This window comes from Drosophila biarmipes, chromosome X (assembly GCF_025231255.1).
Source record: "Drosophila biarmipes strain raj3 chromosome X, RU_DBia_V1.1, whole genome shotgun sequence".
NCBI lineage: Eukaryota > Metazoa > Arthropoda > Insecta > Diptera > Drosophilidae > Drosophila > Drosophila biarmipes.
In genome coordinates, this window is record NC_066611.1 from 24034897 (window position 1) to 24051966 (window position 17070).

Sequence of the window (17070 nt, forward strand, 5' to 3'; positions counted from 1 at the left end):
TCCCCTCCTTTAATCAACGTTTTGCAGACACTTGAGTCGAGTGTGAAAAGCAGCAGAGGGCTCGAAATGAAACTTTCATTTTACTGTCTGGCTGCACATGTGCATCCACACCTCGCTTTATCCGCCCAAAAAAAGTCCACCAGAAATTCTTAAGAGAGTTCCCAAGAAAAAGGTTTCCTTCAGTTTGTTTCGCTTTTGTTTTTCAATTTTTAAGTAGTTATTCCTTATTTAGGCACTGCACAATGGGTTTTTGGTAGCCCCAATTTTTAGCAACATTATTATTTATTTTTAATCAAAAATGTTTCGTAAGCTCTTATAAATGTGTTGAAAAATAAGCAGTAAAAATATATATATATATTTTTTGTAGCATACTTTTTGACACCTTTATAAGTAAATTATAGAAACTCAATCGATAATCAGACAATTCCTATTAATTACCTTATTTTTCAATATACAATACTCACCCGGTGTTCCGCTCTGTGCATTGCGACTACTTGCAGGTACTTGAATCTCAAAGGCCCACTTCAAGGAATTTCAGTGTTTACCTGGACGCTAAGAAATACCAAAATAACAAAAACCAGAAGCGTTCCAAGGATAAGAAGAACAATATAAGCCACTACAACTACAAATTGAAAAACAATAAAGAGAACCGAAGGCTACCGAAGGAAACTGCTGCCGTTGCCGCTGCTGCTGGGAAATCGGAAAAGACGGAATCGCTTGTTCTCGGTGGCGGCGGAAAATCCAAATTCACTTCCGGCGAGGAGGACGACGGCGCGAACTTTGGCAGGCAAAGTTTTGCGTATAAAAAATTAAAGAAAATGCACGAACAGCATAGTCAACAGGAGAAGGAGAGGAAACGGGGCGACGATGGTGATTTACTAGGGGAATACCCGACGTCACAGCTGTTTGATGCTATTGAAATATTAAATGAACGAAAATTTAATAAGCCATCGGACGAATCAACGGACAAGTTTCCGCAGAAGGAGCAGGAGAAGTCCAGACAGGTGGATGAGGCCATTGGTGATATCGAGGACAATTTGGATAATGATGAAGCATTGCCCAGCGAAAACGACGACGACGACGACGACGAAGGCGACGACGAGGACATTAAGTCGCCCATTGACAATGATGAATTGGCCAAAAAATACCCAGTAGCCACATCGGCAACCACCAAGGTCCCAGTCCACACCGCTCCGACCGCAGCAGAAGCCACTAGTAGCAGCAGCACCACAACAACAACATCAACTCCAGCCGCATCGACAACAGCAGCACCAAGGACATTGCCAACAATCGGCCGCAAACTGAAGAGAAATTTTGTTGGTCCTTCCCAGCCGGAAACCAGATACTATGGCAGCTATGATATCGGAAGGATTCGGGCATCGGCGGTCCAAGAGGAGGATAACCATGGGGAGGATAAGGATGAGCAGCAGCAGGATGTGGGCGAGCTGCACTACTATGACACCAGCAGCAGCCCCAGAAAGTTGGTCGCTTTCGATCCGGAAAACTCCGAGGAGAATTACTTGGCCGGCTTCTATGCTGGCAAAGTGAATGCAACTGAGAAGAAACAGCCGCAGCTGCAACATGTTGTTGCACCGCAGCAACATGCAACACGCTACGTGGACGACGACTATGCCGAACAGCAGCCGCCGGCGGAGAAGTCCAAGCCGGAAAATCCCTGGGAGAAGTCCGCTGAAAAGCTGGAGGAGGAACAGGACCAGGATCCGCTGGAGGATGGCAAATTGGAATCTGATTTGGAATCTGCATTGCAGCGGTATCACGAGGGTAAGTTGTTGGCATATTAAACTGCGAAACGAGCAACTAAAACTGAAAGAAACACAAGCTGAAAGGCACAGTCTAAGGGATTTAGAAAATTTTAATAGGTTTCTTGGTGATATATTAAGAATCAGTTGTAATTATAAATTATATATAGTATTATAAAAGAGGTTTTAAGTTATTTTTTAAGTCAAGAGAAGGTTGTATACTTAAAGTGCCCCAAATATTACATGAGATTTAAAAGTATTTATGGAGGTGTTCAAAAGTATGCAACAATATGGTTTAAATCCTTCAAATATGGAATTTATTCCCGATAAATTGGATCCTTTTCTATTATCCTTTCTAGAGCTACACTTATTTTTTAGAAGGTGAGTCTTCTAATTTCCTAAGTCGGGGCTCTGACATACCCGGACTTGCAGTTGAACATTTGAAACTAGGCCCTGTACCGCATTCCAGCTTCCTTTGACTGTCGAACGGGGAAAAATGCCTTTGTCAATGGGAATTTCGGACTGCTCGAGAACATCCGCTTTTGACCCAGTGTAGCGCACATTCCACTCGCTCGTTCGGTTTCGCTTGGCAGTTTTCGGTTTTCGGACCCCAGTAAGAGGTCCCATCAAAGTCAGCTATGTGGCTATGTGTGGCGCTGTGTGTCTGCCGTAAATTGAAAATATGTAAAGGAAATCCCCAAAAGCATTCTGCACCCCACAGACGAAGACCCTCAGACAGAGGTATATGTGTGTGTTCTGACAGGCATATCTGGCGGGGGTAATGAAAGGCTGTAGCTGACTTTAACTCAAATGCGAATTGCACTTAAAGAGCAAAAATCTAAAATTCTATACTGCCCTAATTAGCTTAGCCAAAGTGAAGTGAGTAAAATGTATGCAAATTTTCTTTCAATATTTTTCAAGGCAAGAAATCAAACGAAAAATTTAAGCTTCCTTCGGGGAATATGCTCACACCACCATTTCCCCCTGCCTTTTCCCGGCATTAAACAATAAAGCTCACAAAATAGCAAATATATATATTCCGGAACGGAAGCAACAAAATCTGTCCAGAGGATTGGCTGAGAAATGAAGTGCGGGGGCGGCGAGGGCAGACGTGCCCTGACTAGAAGAAGGAAATCCCCGGGTCGATTCGAGAGTTTCGCCATAAATTCTTTGGTATTTCTTGGGAGTGCTGACGCCTCCCTCGCTGGCACAAATCAAGTTGAAATGAATTTGTGTGTGGTTTCTTGGGGTAAGAGCGGTTTATAAGTTGTGGAACGGCGGTCCTGGGGATTTTGTGTGGTTTGTAAGGATTTCAGGACCACCATTGAGCTGGGTCAAACGAAAAAGAAGGCCAAGACTAGCAGCGAACGCCCGACATACCCTAGAATTTAATATTTATACCCACAGACCCAAATAGGTGTGTGTAGTTTTGGGTCACCTCTAGGAATGGAATTCAAATATTCTTATTTCGACCAACAATGAAAAAATTGTATTGAGGTTTAACTTTAAAATCGCATTGCCGGACACAAATTGAAGTGTGCTAACAACTTTACCAATAATAAATCATAATGCACATTTTAATATAGTTAATCCACAAACATTAAGAGGTGTGAATCTTCAAAATCGGAACCCAAGTAAGCCAGTAATTGGCAAACGAAAGACAGTTTTGGGTCACCCTTTCGTTACTTTTTCTGCCGCCCAAACTTGGTGGGTACAGCATACTACCCTCTGGGCGTTTTCCTAGGGCATTCGACGGGAGGAGCTCCTGTTGTCCGTTGGCCTAATAGAAATCTATTACTTCCGAGCCCTAAAAAGCGTGCCGAGACTAACAAAGATTTTTATTCTCGTTTTTTCTCCTCCTTTTTTCTGCGTCACAGCCTCGCCCACTGTCACCGCCGCCGCCCCCTCGTCGGCGTTTGAGCGCTTCAAGGCGCTGCGGAGAAGTCGCCAGAGGACGGGGCACAAGAGCCACAAGAAGCGGTACAAGGACTACCTGAAGAGGCACCCCAAGAAGGAAGTGACGGAGCCGCCGGTGGAAATCGGAAATCCACCACCCACCATCTCGGCCAGACACCTTCAGAAGTTGCAAAAGGAGCGGGAACGATCCACGCACTCGGCACCGATCTTTGCCCTGGGGCTGCGACCCCAGCGACCTCTGCCCACCACTGGGAAGCCCTTCTACGAGGGACAGGTCAACTACTACGACAACCAGCCACCCTTGGATGTGGATCTCAAGCACCACACGGAAATGGAGCGCCTGATTGCCCACGACAACGGCAATTGGTATCGCCGCATCAGTCCGGTGCTGAGGAATGGCATTAAGAGTGATCCGCCGTCTAAGGAGCGCCACCACAGAGATGGTCACCTAGGTCACCAGCAGCGCCAGCACCAGCACCACCACCACCATCATCATCACCAGAGTCACAATCACCATCACCACAAGCCCGCGCATCTGAGATCCCGCCCCAGCAATCCCTACCAGAGGAAGTCTCCTGCGGCCGGAAGTCCATCAGTGGCTGCAGCCGCACCACCACCGCCGCCACCACCCACTCCACCATTGCCACCACCGAAACCACAGCTGGGCCATCAGATCACCGAACTGGAGCACCTCGAGCGCTACTATGCCAAGTGGCCTCATCTAGCCAGGGTGCAGTTCCAGGTCTACGACGAGCACTACCGCGAGTCGCATCCCGAACTGTATGCCGACTACGAGGATGACTACGAGAGTGCCGCCGAGCTGGAGGAGGCCCAGCAGGAGCGCGGCGAAGAGGCCAACCTGCCGCCCTACATCAAGAAGTACAACCGGCGAAACAAGCAGCTGCTCAATCTCCTCGAGGGCACCCTGCCCACACCCACCCTGGATCCCGGCCAGAGCTCCCTCGGCAGCACCGCAAGCATCCGGCTGGATGATGAGTACCTGAAGGAGAAGAGGCGTCGCTACCATCAGCACCAGCACTTCGAGGATTTGTTCGCCCAGCAAAGGAGTCGATTTAGCACTACCGCTCCACCAAAAGAGGAGGTTACCCTGGCCCAGAAGGATCCAGACCCCGTTCCGGTCACTTCGACATCGCCTCCACCCAGCAATCAGTTGCCCGAGGAAGATGCTCCCGTGGCCTCGGATGAGGTGGTTTCTGGCGATCCTGCACCCGAGACCCTGGACTTTTGGCAGCGCGAAATGGCCAGGAAAGTGGGCGGTTCATCCGCGTCTACATCAACCACGCCGAAGCCAGCGCTCTTCAAACTACCATCCTATCCAGCCATCGCGGGCAGCTTCCTGGGCACACCGCGCAGTCGCAGCCGGAGTGCCCAGTTTGTGGCCAATGTGGCCGGCAGGGGTCAGAGTAGTTGGCCCCGCTTGGAGACGAGCAACTCCACGGAGAAGCCAGCCGGCGGGGGAGGCTCCGAAGGGGAAGGAGGTGGAGCAGGAGCAGGAGGAGGAGCCCCCGGAGGAGGCGGGCGGGGAGATCCCTCGCCGCTCAACTCCTTTGTCTACCATCGCGTGATCGATGGCATCGGCCTGGGCGGAGCATCTGGCCTGGGCAGCAGTAGAGGCAAGCAGTCCCGGCTGCCATTCGTGGCCATCACGGATCGACGGCTGGAGAAATCGCTGGCGGAGCGACACAAAGACTTTGAGCAGAATCACTTTCCGATGCCTTAAGCCGCGAATTTGTGCAGCAGTGGAAAAGCTGGAAAAGCTGAAGACGGAAAAGTAGCAGGAGAAGAGGAAGAGTAAAGAAAAATTAACAATGAGTTGGTGGCAACGGGTGGAAAGGGGATTTATCGGGGGTATTAAACAAATTTGTAGAACTAAAAATAATCCACGAAAGCCCCAAAGAGCTTCTTATATCAACTGAATTTTCCTGCTCTTGAACATTTTTAACAAACTTAGTTTCAAATATTTTTTAAAATCAAGAAAGAACTAAAATCCAACTACAAGGAGTCTTGAGCATTTTACACCCATCAACAAAATATTTTTGGCAAAATTATAATCCAACGAAACGAAAAAATAAACGACATTTTCTGATTCTTAAAAAACTGAGTTGTCAACTTTCGACTGATATCAAATTTAATACGTATTTTAATGTTTTCAAGAAACATTTCAAAGCGTTTTCGAGCCACAATAAACTGATGCCAGCCAGATTCGAGGGATTCTTCCCCTTTTTTGAACAGACAACTTGAAAAGTACCCTCTCCCCTTGCCACACATGTTACCAACTCAGAATCTAAGCATAATTCTAGTACTATATTGTAGTCGCCGCTTTCGGATGTATTATTTTTGGTCTTTTATGTTCTACAAGGGACGGAGGGAGCGAATCAAAGGATATAGAGATAATTGTCGAAAACAATTTTTTTGTGTGGTGAACATATAAAGAAACATTTAACGATAAACGTTAGAAAAAGTAATTGATAAAATAAATCAAAAAATACAAAAAAAAGAAATGTAAAACTAAAGGTAAGCGAAAATATTTTTTTTTGTGTATAAATAGCGAAAAACACCTGTAGACACACACACACACACATACATATATACGAAAAACACACACACGGACACTCAAAGAGCTGTTAGAAATCAAAAAGTGATAACCGAAAATAAATATGTTGACTTTGCGCCTTGGTTTCGATTGGATTTTACTTAGTTTTAGAAGGCATTGCTTCTGAGTGTAAAGTAGCTGAATATTAGAAGAAATTGTTAGAAAAGAGCCTCTCCAGCAAAAAAAAATAGTAAGCCAGGCAAACGAGCCAACAATTGTTTGAACTTTATTGCAAACGTTTAGGGTTTATATTGGTTTTTACTCTACATGTATCTGTTTAATTATTTTATAATAAAAGCAAAATGGCAGCACTACTTTTCACGCACAAACACTTGCAGCTTTCCTCGTCGCCCTTGCACGCAAAATCCATCGAAATAGGTTTCAAAATTAAACGAAAAACAATGAAAAGTTAAGGAAAAAAAATGCGCAGAAGACGCCAGATAACAACGTTGCACAAAACTTAAAATATATTCAATTAGCCAGAACATAGCAAACAATAAGTTTTAGTGGTTAAAAGAAAAGCAAACGAACAGAGAACAATGTTTAATACGACATATCAAGACGAAGGAAAGACAATTATAGATGCTAAAAGGAAGTACTGTATTGGAAAAATAAATTTTTGATTTTGTTTTGAGTTTACTAAGCGCAAGTATTCCTTCAGTTTGATTCGATTTATACCATTTGAAAAAATAAAAATATTTTTAGATACACTTTCTGACGGACTAAGAAATTACTGACGTTCAACTCTATAAAAAATGTTCAACCTAAAAGCTATTTTTGAAAAATTGTATTTCAAATGATATAATTCGTGTTATAATAGTGATATAATTTCCCAACATTTTAAGGACTTTGTGTTTGACAGTCCGAAGCAAACATTACGCACACGCAGATGCATACAGACAACGTAAAAAAGGAGGTAAAAGTGCAGAAGGAAGAGGACGAAAAACTCTGCAAAATTCCCCCAAAATGAGTCGAAAACTTAAGAAATTAAAAATACTTTGTGTGGAAAATAAAAGAAAGCAGAACAAAAACAAAAATGCATTTCCACAGCTTTGGCCGAATTACGAGTTCGTACACACGCACACTGACACAAAGTATGTGAGCGGAAATGAAAATTTCATAAGCAAGACGGATAAGGCGGGTGCGAGAAGTCGGGAAGGAGAAAGTGGAGAAATGCAATGCGGTGTAATTAACATATCAAAAGCGAAACGTGGGGAGGAAAAACGGCGAAAGCGCCAGGCAATTAAAACTAAGCGCGGTGGCAAAAATATCTCTCAAATTGGACTCATAAAAGTAATTGTTTTTGATTTAATTTAATAAAAGCTTCTTTGTGGCTCAGCTTTAACATTTAAAATGTAAACTCTTTGAGTTGAAGTGAAAACGAGATCGGATTTCGATTTTCCGGACTCGCGCAAATGTTCGCTGTTTGTTTGTTGTACAATTTAATTGAAATTTCAGTTGAAATAAAAAAAAGGAAAAAGGCAGTCGAAATGCAAAGACCTTTAAAGATATCAACGTATCAAAACAAAAAAGCAAAAATGAAAGACACAACACGAAAACAACCCAACACATACATGTATACACATCTCATTATGTGGTAACATTTTAATGGAATGAAATTCAATAAAGCAACAATTTATTATTTACGCATAATCATCGACTCACTTTTTTCCTTGGCATGGGAACTCACAGGCCGCCATTGGCAGCCGTTAAAATGGGAATTAAGTATTCAGCAATTAACGCGTTTTCCCCAGGAAATATCATTTGGTCAACCCCTTGGCCTGAAGCTCTTCGACTTGAACTTGGAAATACTTGTGGAGCACCGATGACTCAAATGGGATTGGGAGTGATGAGAACTATCAAGTGGTTGTAAGGCACTTAAATACTAGATTGTTAAATTGCTGTTTACTAGTGTTCTTAAATCGCCTCTTAAAGGCGTCGAAAAGTATGCAACAAAAAACGTACTATTATAAAATTGACTTTTTCTTCAAAATGGGAACACTAGAGAGACTAGAAATAGTTTATGGCAGCTACATATATGGCTAATTTAGATTATTATAGAATATTTTGATTATCTTAAGAATTAAACATTTAAATGCAGAGTATTAGAGAATTCAACCACAAATTCATTGAGGTATCCCACTTGAAAATCGGGATCAAATAACTCAAGTTATGGATTGTAGAAGTGCACTTTTGGGCTCCCACTCTATAAGCCATTGGATACGAAAAATCCAACATGAAAATGGGTCAAAATTTTGACCATCTTAAGAATTAAACATTTAAATGCAGAGTATTAGAGAATTCAACCACAAATTCATTGAGGTATCCCACTTGAAAATCGGTATCATATAACCCATGTTATGGATTTTAGAAGTGCAGTTTTGGGCTCCCATCGGTAATACGGAAGAAAGGAACATAAAAATGGGTTACAATTTTGAGTTTATTTAAAAAATATAACGTTGATGCAGAATGTTAGAGAAATCGACCACAATATCACTAGAAACGCGGGATGATAAAACTCAATTCATGAGCAACATTAGAAACACGGTAAAGTACAAAAATGACTATAGGTTGAAATTTTTTCTCTCGTTTGAAAGAAAAAATGTAAAGTAAAAGATTAAAGAATTCAACCACAAGCCACACAAAGAGATAAATAAACACAACGAGGGCCAATTTCCTGTTTTTAATAAAATGAAATGTAGCACTTGAAGAAATTATCACTTTAATTTTGCATTATTTGCATAAAAGAACAGTGGTGCCCTGCGCCATGATATATCATGTATATCCCATTAAGACCCTTTACGGCCGATCAGAGCGAGTCGGCAGGATGTGGAGTGAGGGAGAAGGCGGCCCATTTGTCAATCGCAACGTATGCATTTAATTACTTAAACGCTTATCGAATATCGGCTACGCACAAATCTCCGGCAAACTAAGGCATAGAGCTCCCATCGTGAGGAAAGGGACGGTTAGACGACGATAAGAGAGAGATGGCTGTCACTTGATTTGCATAAAATGTAGAAGCCCGCACTCCATTGCGCTTTATTTGTGCATTTTTCTATTTCTACGTTGCTGCACATTTGCCGCATAAGTCAAATTCAATCTGCGAATGTCTCTCTTAACTTTCGAGGCAGTCTCAGTTTAGCCAAGTTTCCGCCCGGAATAAAGTTAAATCAAATGTTGGATACGGCAGCGATCAGTGCCCAAGAGTGCCAGACAGGCACTTCCACTTCCCCGCTAGTTACAGGGTATGTTGGGGAGATTTTGAATAGACACGTAGCCGGAGAGCAGTGAAGACATGCAACAGAAGCACAGGGAGTCGAGTCCAAAACCGCCGGCCCAACAAAGTCGCGCAGCAACAGCATCACACTGAAAAGCTTCGTTATATTTTATACTGCATATTTTTGGACACCTTTTTTAAGTGGTATGATAATAATAAGTATATTTTTTAAGACCGCAGTAGTCTTTAAAAGACAAAACTCACAAACAACAATATGTTTTTTAAGCATTAGGCAAGACAAAGTGCAACCTACGTTTGAGGAAAAACTTCGATGGGAGAGTGGTTCCGAATATTTTTCCAGTGCATCAAACTCGTAAAGGCAGTGGCTCCAGTTGAAGGCAAAATGCTTGCGGCGCTCTTTCCAAAGCGTCGAAGGAGAGACAAGGATCAGGACAAGGAACAGGACGAGGGGCAGAGGCTGGGACATTTTCCCAGTCGTGCCAAGTGCAGCAGGATTGCTTGTACCTACGTGTGTGAACCCGTCTGTCCGCCGGTGTGTCTGTCTCTATGTCATTGTCGCAGCATTACTTTAACTATGTGTCTCTCTGCGTATGCTTGCGGTGCACTGCAAGAAATTTCATTACAGGAAATAATGAAAGCGAAACTCAAACCACTTGGTTTGCGGTCAATAATAATGTCAAGGTCTTTCTCATGTCTCTAAAAGTATGCAATGAATAAAGAACAGTCGTCTACTCGAAGTTTAAAATAAGATGCTGCATACTTGTTGCCACCTAATATTTGTGCGGCACACCCGAGTACATACACTTGAGAAGAGCAACAATTAAGGTCGGTTTTCTATAATTTATCACTAAAACAAAAATATAACTTTTCTACAGAAGGAGCCCGAAGTCGTTTAAATAATTGCCTACTGTTTTTTTCTGGGTCGTGTAGTTTTGGCTCAACCATAGTTTTCCCCAGCTTTCCTTAACTTTTTTTGCTTGGATTTTCCACGAGCGACAAAGTCACACACAAACGAAGATGGGGAAAATCACGTAAACAGATTTTTGTTGTCTCAGCAACCATTCGCATTCCTCGGCTTTCCCGCCTTACCGCACCTACTTACCCCTCCCGAATTTCCACATTTTGTTTTCCTTAGCCGGGCATTTTCAATAATTAAACGTTTGCGTGCGAAATGGCCGCGTAAAGTTTTTCCCTGTGAAATCCAGAGCTCCGCACTTTTCCCCCAATTTCCTCAGCAAGTTTTGCAGGCTCCTTTGTGCCTGTCGCCTAAAACTCCCAGGGGTTCGTTGTCATAATTATAATAATTATAAAAACAATAATTAAAGCACATAAGTACTGCGTTGCCGGTATTTTTGGGTATTTCGGGTGTCCGGGTGTCCGGGTGAGAGGGGAAAAGGAAAACATTTAATTGAAATTTTAATAGAACCTTAAGCCGGGCACGTAGGCAAAAACTGGGGATAACTGCCATTGCCTTTGTTTGTTTTCCTTTTCTTTTTCTCGTTGGACCTGCTTTCCTTTTGCCTTTTCTTTTGGGCCGGTGAACAGAGTCTGCATTTTTGACAAGTTAATTAGGTTGTTTGTTGGCCCGTCCCCTTGCCGCCGCCCTTTTCCCGCTCCGCCTCCGGATTTCTCTAGTTCCGAGGTATATTTTAATGTACTTGTGATAAAGTCCTTTTAATTGCTGGCAGACAACACCTTATTTCAGCTCAGCCCGGCTTACCTCAACTCATCTTTTTCAGGACTCGACAGGACTCCCTTGGTCAGCACACCCACACAAACACACCACACCAACACACACACCAGCACTCACACATAGCCTGCAGGCAAACAGTCAAGTTGTCAAAGTGGCAACAAAATTAAGCATACGCCATGTGGCCCCGCCCGAAGCCTCGCATGAGATATGGCGAGGAAAAAGGAAAATGAGCAGTCCGGCAGTGCGGTAAATATACAAACATAACTAGTACTGGGAATTTCACCAGAGAAAAATGGTCTGCAGCTGAAAATTCTCCCACTAAAGCAAATATTTTACCCACATGCAAGGAAGGCAACAATTTAAAAGGGAACAATTTAGGGAAATAAGTAATTTGGAATTCCTTTGGAAATCATTCGGCAAGTTGAATTGATTATATTATAAAATAGTTTTGAGGCATATAGTATAATATTATATAATATTATAGTAGCCATGCTACTAGAGCCCTCTTATATTTTTCATTTGTTTTTTTATTAATTTATTTCGTATTTTATTATTACTTTCCACAAAACTTGTATTATTTTTTTTAATTGCTATTTTTTAATTAAAGTTAGCATTCCTATTGCTTTTTCTGTAGAATAAATGTAAATATTTAAAAGAACTGGTCAGAGCTCCAAATGATTTAAAATGTGTTAGAGAACCTGTATCCTTAAAGTTCTCCCAAGCTAATGAACCGCAACACTTCCGCTTTTCATATTCAAAATTAAATTCCCGTCGTTGTCAACAGTGTGTGGACATCTGTTACTATTCCTAGGACCTTTTCCCCGCCGCGGTTTCAGTGCTCCGCCTGTGGTGTCCTGGCGGCAGGTTCGCTCCAAAAAAATAGGGGAAACGCAGAAAGGCAACCGACTTTCACGCTGTATGAACGACCTCAAACAAGTCTTGTGGCGTGTCTGGGGCTGTTTTTTGAGTGGGGAATGGGCAATTGTAAAACCAGCAAGACTGACTCCGCCGCATTTGATTTCTTTTTAATTCTAGGGCGTCTTCCTGGCGATAACCGCCCCCGCGAGCTCTTTATTTTTGTTATTTAAGAGCCAGACAAAATTTGCATACGCTTTGATAATTAAATGTAATTGCTTCAGAGCCGGAGGGTTTTCTTTTTTTGGAATTAATGTCGGGCTCTGAAGCGATGCCATGTTGATTTGTCAAATCTCTTATCTGTTTTTTGGGGGGACACATCATTATGACACATTGTCATTTCAATGTTTACTTTAAAGACCTTACTCCCCACTCACCCACTTGCAACTCTCAGCTTATCCGAAACCACGCTTACATTTTTAATTACCCGCGATGGCATTTTAATTAAAATGTTTCTACTCGCTGAAAAGCTGTTCCGAGCGGGGTTAGCAGTTAATCCATTTTGATATCCGCAATCCGGTTGCTAATTAATCAACTTAAATCTATGGCCCAACCAGAACTGCAGTTGGCCTCCTGCTTTTCCACCCACTGGGGGCTGACTATCTAATCCCCCCAAGGGATGGCTAATTTGTTAATGTATCGGAGTGAAAAAATGTAAAGCTCTTCAGCTGAGATTCTACTAGCAGATATCAGTACAGAAATTTATAGAGATTTTAAATCTGAATATGTTAGAGAAACAATTTAAAATTACTTTAAAACCAATGGAGTTTTGTCTTTTTAATTGAACAACCTACATATCACTCTTTCAATAAATAAAAGAAATACGCATTGTTTTTAAAATGTTAACGTTACAATGAAAGAACCCTAGAAAATGAGTTTGATAACAAATAAAATAGAATTAATTCAGGTTTGAAATAAATAAAATCTTAAAGCCTTGCTCGAAATTTGAGATATATTTTTTACCCATTAAGTTTAAGTTAACCCACTGAGTAAACATTTTCCCTGACCTCTCAGCTTTTTTCCGCTCCTGGCTTTACTCCGGCTAACAAACAAGTCCCATTCGACTCCGAGTTGGGGGATATTATAAATTTCTCATAAAGCGAATTCAAAGCGAAAAAAGAGTTGAATCCGAAACGAGAGCAGGGGGGAATGGGGAAAATCAGGGGGTGCAAGTTGGGAAAGCGATGCTGCGACAGCCAAAGGCAAACCGAGTTCTCGTCAGCGCTTTTCCAACTTTTCGCCAGGGGAGCAAACACAAAGAGCGAAAGAGAAGGGCAGAGGAAAACCGGAGGGGAGAAAGGGGGAAACTTTGCCAATTTTTCACGCCTTTACCAATGTAAATGACAGATTTTTATGCACGTTTTATGCTCTCGATGCGTACACGATTTCATTTTCAACACTTCTCGCATCACTGCTTTCTCCACTTTCTTCCCCCACTTTCTCCTGCCCATTCAATCATCATCCTCCGGGTGTCAAGTAGTTCCCAGGATGAAAACGAGAAAAAGACTGCGGAGAAGTCACCGAGAAAATGAAACCAGAAATTGTATATTGATCAAATTGACTATTGTCACACGCGAAATTCTTGGAAGACTTTCCCAAAATATCATTATAAAAATCTTTGTAGGCCTATTATAATGCCCTTTTCCCTTTGTTTGCAATATTATTTTATAGCAAAATTTGTTGTTGATTTTTTATGGCCCATTTGCTTACTAATTCAAGCAACTGATTTCTCGAAAAAAGAATTTCTTCTCAAGGAATGTGAGAAAGTGCGTTTCGGTGGGAAGGATTTCGGGGAAAGCCCAGGGGAACTGTGGAAACATCTCTCAGCTTTCCATTAAAGCAAAGGAGGAAAAAATGAGAGCAAGGCAAGTTATAATAATACACGAAAGTTCCATTTGCCCCTGTCATCATCACTTTTTCGGCAGTCTCAGTGGCACCTGGTTGCCACCCCAACCCCTGACCCCTGACCCCTGACCCCAACCCCCACGCCCCCTTTTTTCTCCTTTTTTCTGGGTGTGCGTGCTTCTCGGCTCAACTTCAAGTGTTCGCCGCCGAATTGAACTTGAATTCGATGTCTTTCTCGGAAAACCAGGTCCCCCGGGCACAATGCAAATATCAGTGCTCTGCCACCTTTCCACGAAAAGCATTAAAAATGCACCCAACCCAGATTCATTCAGTGGGGGGGGGGGGGGAGGTGGGGAGTAGGATGGTGTGGGTGGGCTTTGAGCCATAATAAATCAGGGGCGTAAACGGCTTATGGCCGAACATGACTACACCAAATCTCGCGAGGCACTAAGAAAAATATATTTCCACAGACCCTTAATTGAAAAGTGAATAATTTTAGCTGATTGATCGTTCAAGTATCTATATTCCTTGTTTGACTTACCAGGTTTTTTAGGGATTTAGTTTAAAGGTTCCAAAATGAAAGCCGCATGCATTTTGTTGATCTGAAAATGAAAAATTTAGTTCGTATTAATCGTAAATCATATAAATTTCAGTATCAGAAAGACAAAAAAATTGAATTAAAAAAATAATTACCAAAATTTTATTTTTACCTATGGCGCTAGTTAAGAATCGCTTACATCGGCACCCAGAGTGAAGCGTTTAAACGAACTATGAGCCATCTCTGTGATTGTTTGGCCCGTCACTCCCATTAAAATCCAAATATGATGTATTCAGCTGGCCAATAATGCGCCGAAAGGCACGGAGGTTTACGCTCAATTTAGTTGGCGAAAAACCTATATATCTCGGGAAAAGATCCACACATATATGTGCTATATGCACGTTTATATTGGCTTTCGGTTGCAGCAGTCAGGCAAATAAAATTCAAACATAACAAAAATATTTATTTAGTTTCGAATTGGGTGTGAAGGGGCACCGAGGTGGGCACATCCATCACTCGTCCAATATTTGCGTTCAGCATTTCGCATTCAAAATGCCCGAAAAAAACAATATTGGCAAAAGATGCATATCGGAAGCGGGAATTATTGTGATGGGGAAAGAGGCGCAAAACAACCTTACACAACAAGCATATAGTACTTGTGAAACCCGAAATCCAAACTCCCTTTAAATAGCTCTGAAGATAGATGTAATTTGCTTTAAAAGCACCGGTGTTTTTGGTCCTTCTTGTTTAGTGTTCCTTATCCAAAGTTCCTGCCCACTTTCATAACCTATTTAATTTTAAGAGCCTGACCTAAAGGGCTTCGGTGCCACAGTCGCCGAACGGTGTTCCCCTTTAATTGAGTTTTTAGCACCCAGGCATACAAAGAATTTTTACGATGCATGGCAGTGTTCTCATCCTCCGGGGATCCCCTCGCCAATGCTCGCAATTGAATCGCCCGGGAATCCCCTCGATTTTATTCCCGTTTCGTTTCATTCCGGTTCCGTTCCGTTCCGATTCAGACGAGACAAATTGCTCACGCCTCGCACCATTTCACTGCCGAGCCGTTGATGGATTTGTCACTTTATGGCACTTGGAGTGGGGCATTCCGATTTGGGGGTGTTCGCGGGGCTCTCGAGGGGCTGCCATTTTCGGGCACAGTGCCAGCCAACGCCGCAATGCGCTTTTTCACACTCACTCACATATGTGCTGGCGCACAGCTCGCGGGGGAACAAGAATTTGTGGGAGCATCCTGAAGGGCGACCCTTGCCCGAAAGGTGCACTCTTCGATTGACGGAACCGTAAAGTAATCTTCCCTAAAAACCATTCATCTATATATTTTTAATCAAATTTATCAAGAACTTGAACCTACAAAAGGATATCAAGTAATGGAGACCTTTCTCGAGCTATTTCTAAAGGTCAACAAAAGTATCGAAATCTAATCCGCGAAAGCCCCTTAAACAATCAAACAACTGTGCATTTCCCTTGGCGACAGTAAGGCCCGTTTGAAGTAGAAAATGCTGCAGTTCAGTAAGCTGTTGGACGGGTCCAAGTGGCGTTCCCCCTCGAAATCCAACTCAGGCTCTCGCCCCGTCGATTTTCGACCGCCAAGCCACGAATCGCTGAGGAATGCGAGAAGTGCCGGCGGAAACAAATGGGCCAGAGTCAGTTCACAAAGTCGGGGGGGCCGAAAAGCGCATCACAAGTGGGGGGTTGTCTGAGTCCCCTTCAGAAATGGAGACGGGGGTTTTCGGGCATATCAACGATGATTGAGCCACTGTGGGCTGTCGCCACTCAGCGAGGGTGTGCTCGGTGTGTGTTGTGTGTTGTGGGCTGAAGGACTGAAGGGCCCGTTGAATGATGGGACAGTGCATATGACAGGAGCGACCGACTGCCACCCATGGCCACCTGAAAAGGGGGTCGGGATCTGGTGGTCGGGGGATCCCGGGAGACACTCGCTGTCAACTAACTGCACCAAAACTGAACGCTCGGCGAGCACTGACGCACCCATTAGACTTCTGAAGTGATGACAGGACAAGGTCCCAGCTAACATCTGACTTGCATTCCGACCTGCCCCACTCTCCGACGCACTTCCCAATAAACACTGCAAAAAATCGGAGTAGCGCAAGTGTAACTTTTCATTAGTAGCTAAATAAAAAATGGACAAAATGCATGAAATTCAAGAAAAATTATTCCAAAATTCAAAAGTACATTAAAAAAACTAAAAGGGGTTATAAAAGGGTTATATCTTCATTTTTAAAAGCCCTAGTAGTCTATTCAACAGAGCAGTCGCTTTAAAAATATGAAGTGATAACAAAAATTGCAGTTGCCCACTTGCTTCTAGAATAAGGCAACCAAAATCAATGTAAAATGCACATAAAAGTATGTGAAAAAAAATGGTAGCATACTTTGAGACACCTATAAAAGTGATTTCGAACTAGCAGTAACACTCAAAATGTAAAGCTTACTAGCTATCCCCTTTTTTCGGTGCATTGCCCGCTCTACTATTCCTTCTAGCCAACCACTCACTCTGTTAGTCAGTCAGCCGGCTCA

General features: G+C 42.8%; 2 protein-coding genes across 4 annotated transcripts in view; one reads left to right on the top strand and one right to left on the bottom strand.

Moving 5' to 3' along the window:
• The window catches only part of LOC108027595 (uncharacterized), a 40792-nt gene extending 32848 nt beyond the window's left edge, over positions 1–7944 (top strand). Inside the window, exons 3-4 of the mRNA XM_017099113.3 lie at positions 501–1782; positions 3638–7944. Coding sequence (XP_016954602.1) covers positions 501–1782; positions 3638–5418 — 3063 coding nt within the window. The 3' untranslated portion in view covers positions 5419–7944. The remainder of the gene's footprint in view (positions 1–500; positions 1783–3637) is intronic.
• Positions 1–17070, bottom strand: part of LOC108027587 (protein yippee-like) — a 63465-nt gene that overhangs the window by 35288 nt on the left and 11107 nt on the right. For 2 of the 3 annotated variants that reach the window (XR_007766015.1, XR_006368153.2), the window contains exon 3: positions 14524–14584. The gene's annotated coding sequence lies outside the window, so the exon portion shown is untranslated. Of the gene's footprint in view, positions 1–14523; positions 14585–14692; positions 14742–17070 lie in introns of those variants that run through there. The other variant, XR_006368154.2, reaches the window with a different exon arrangement.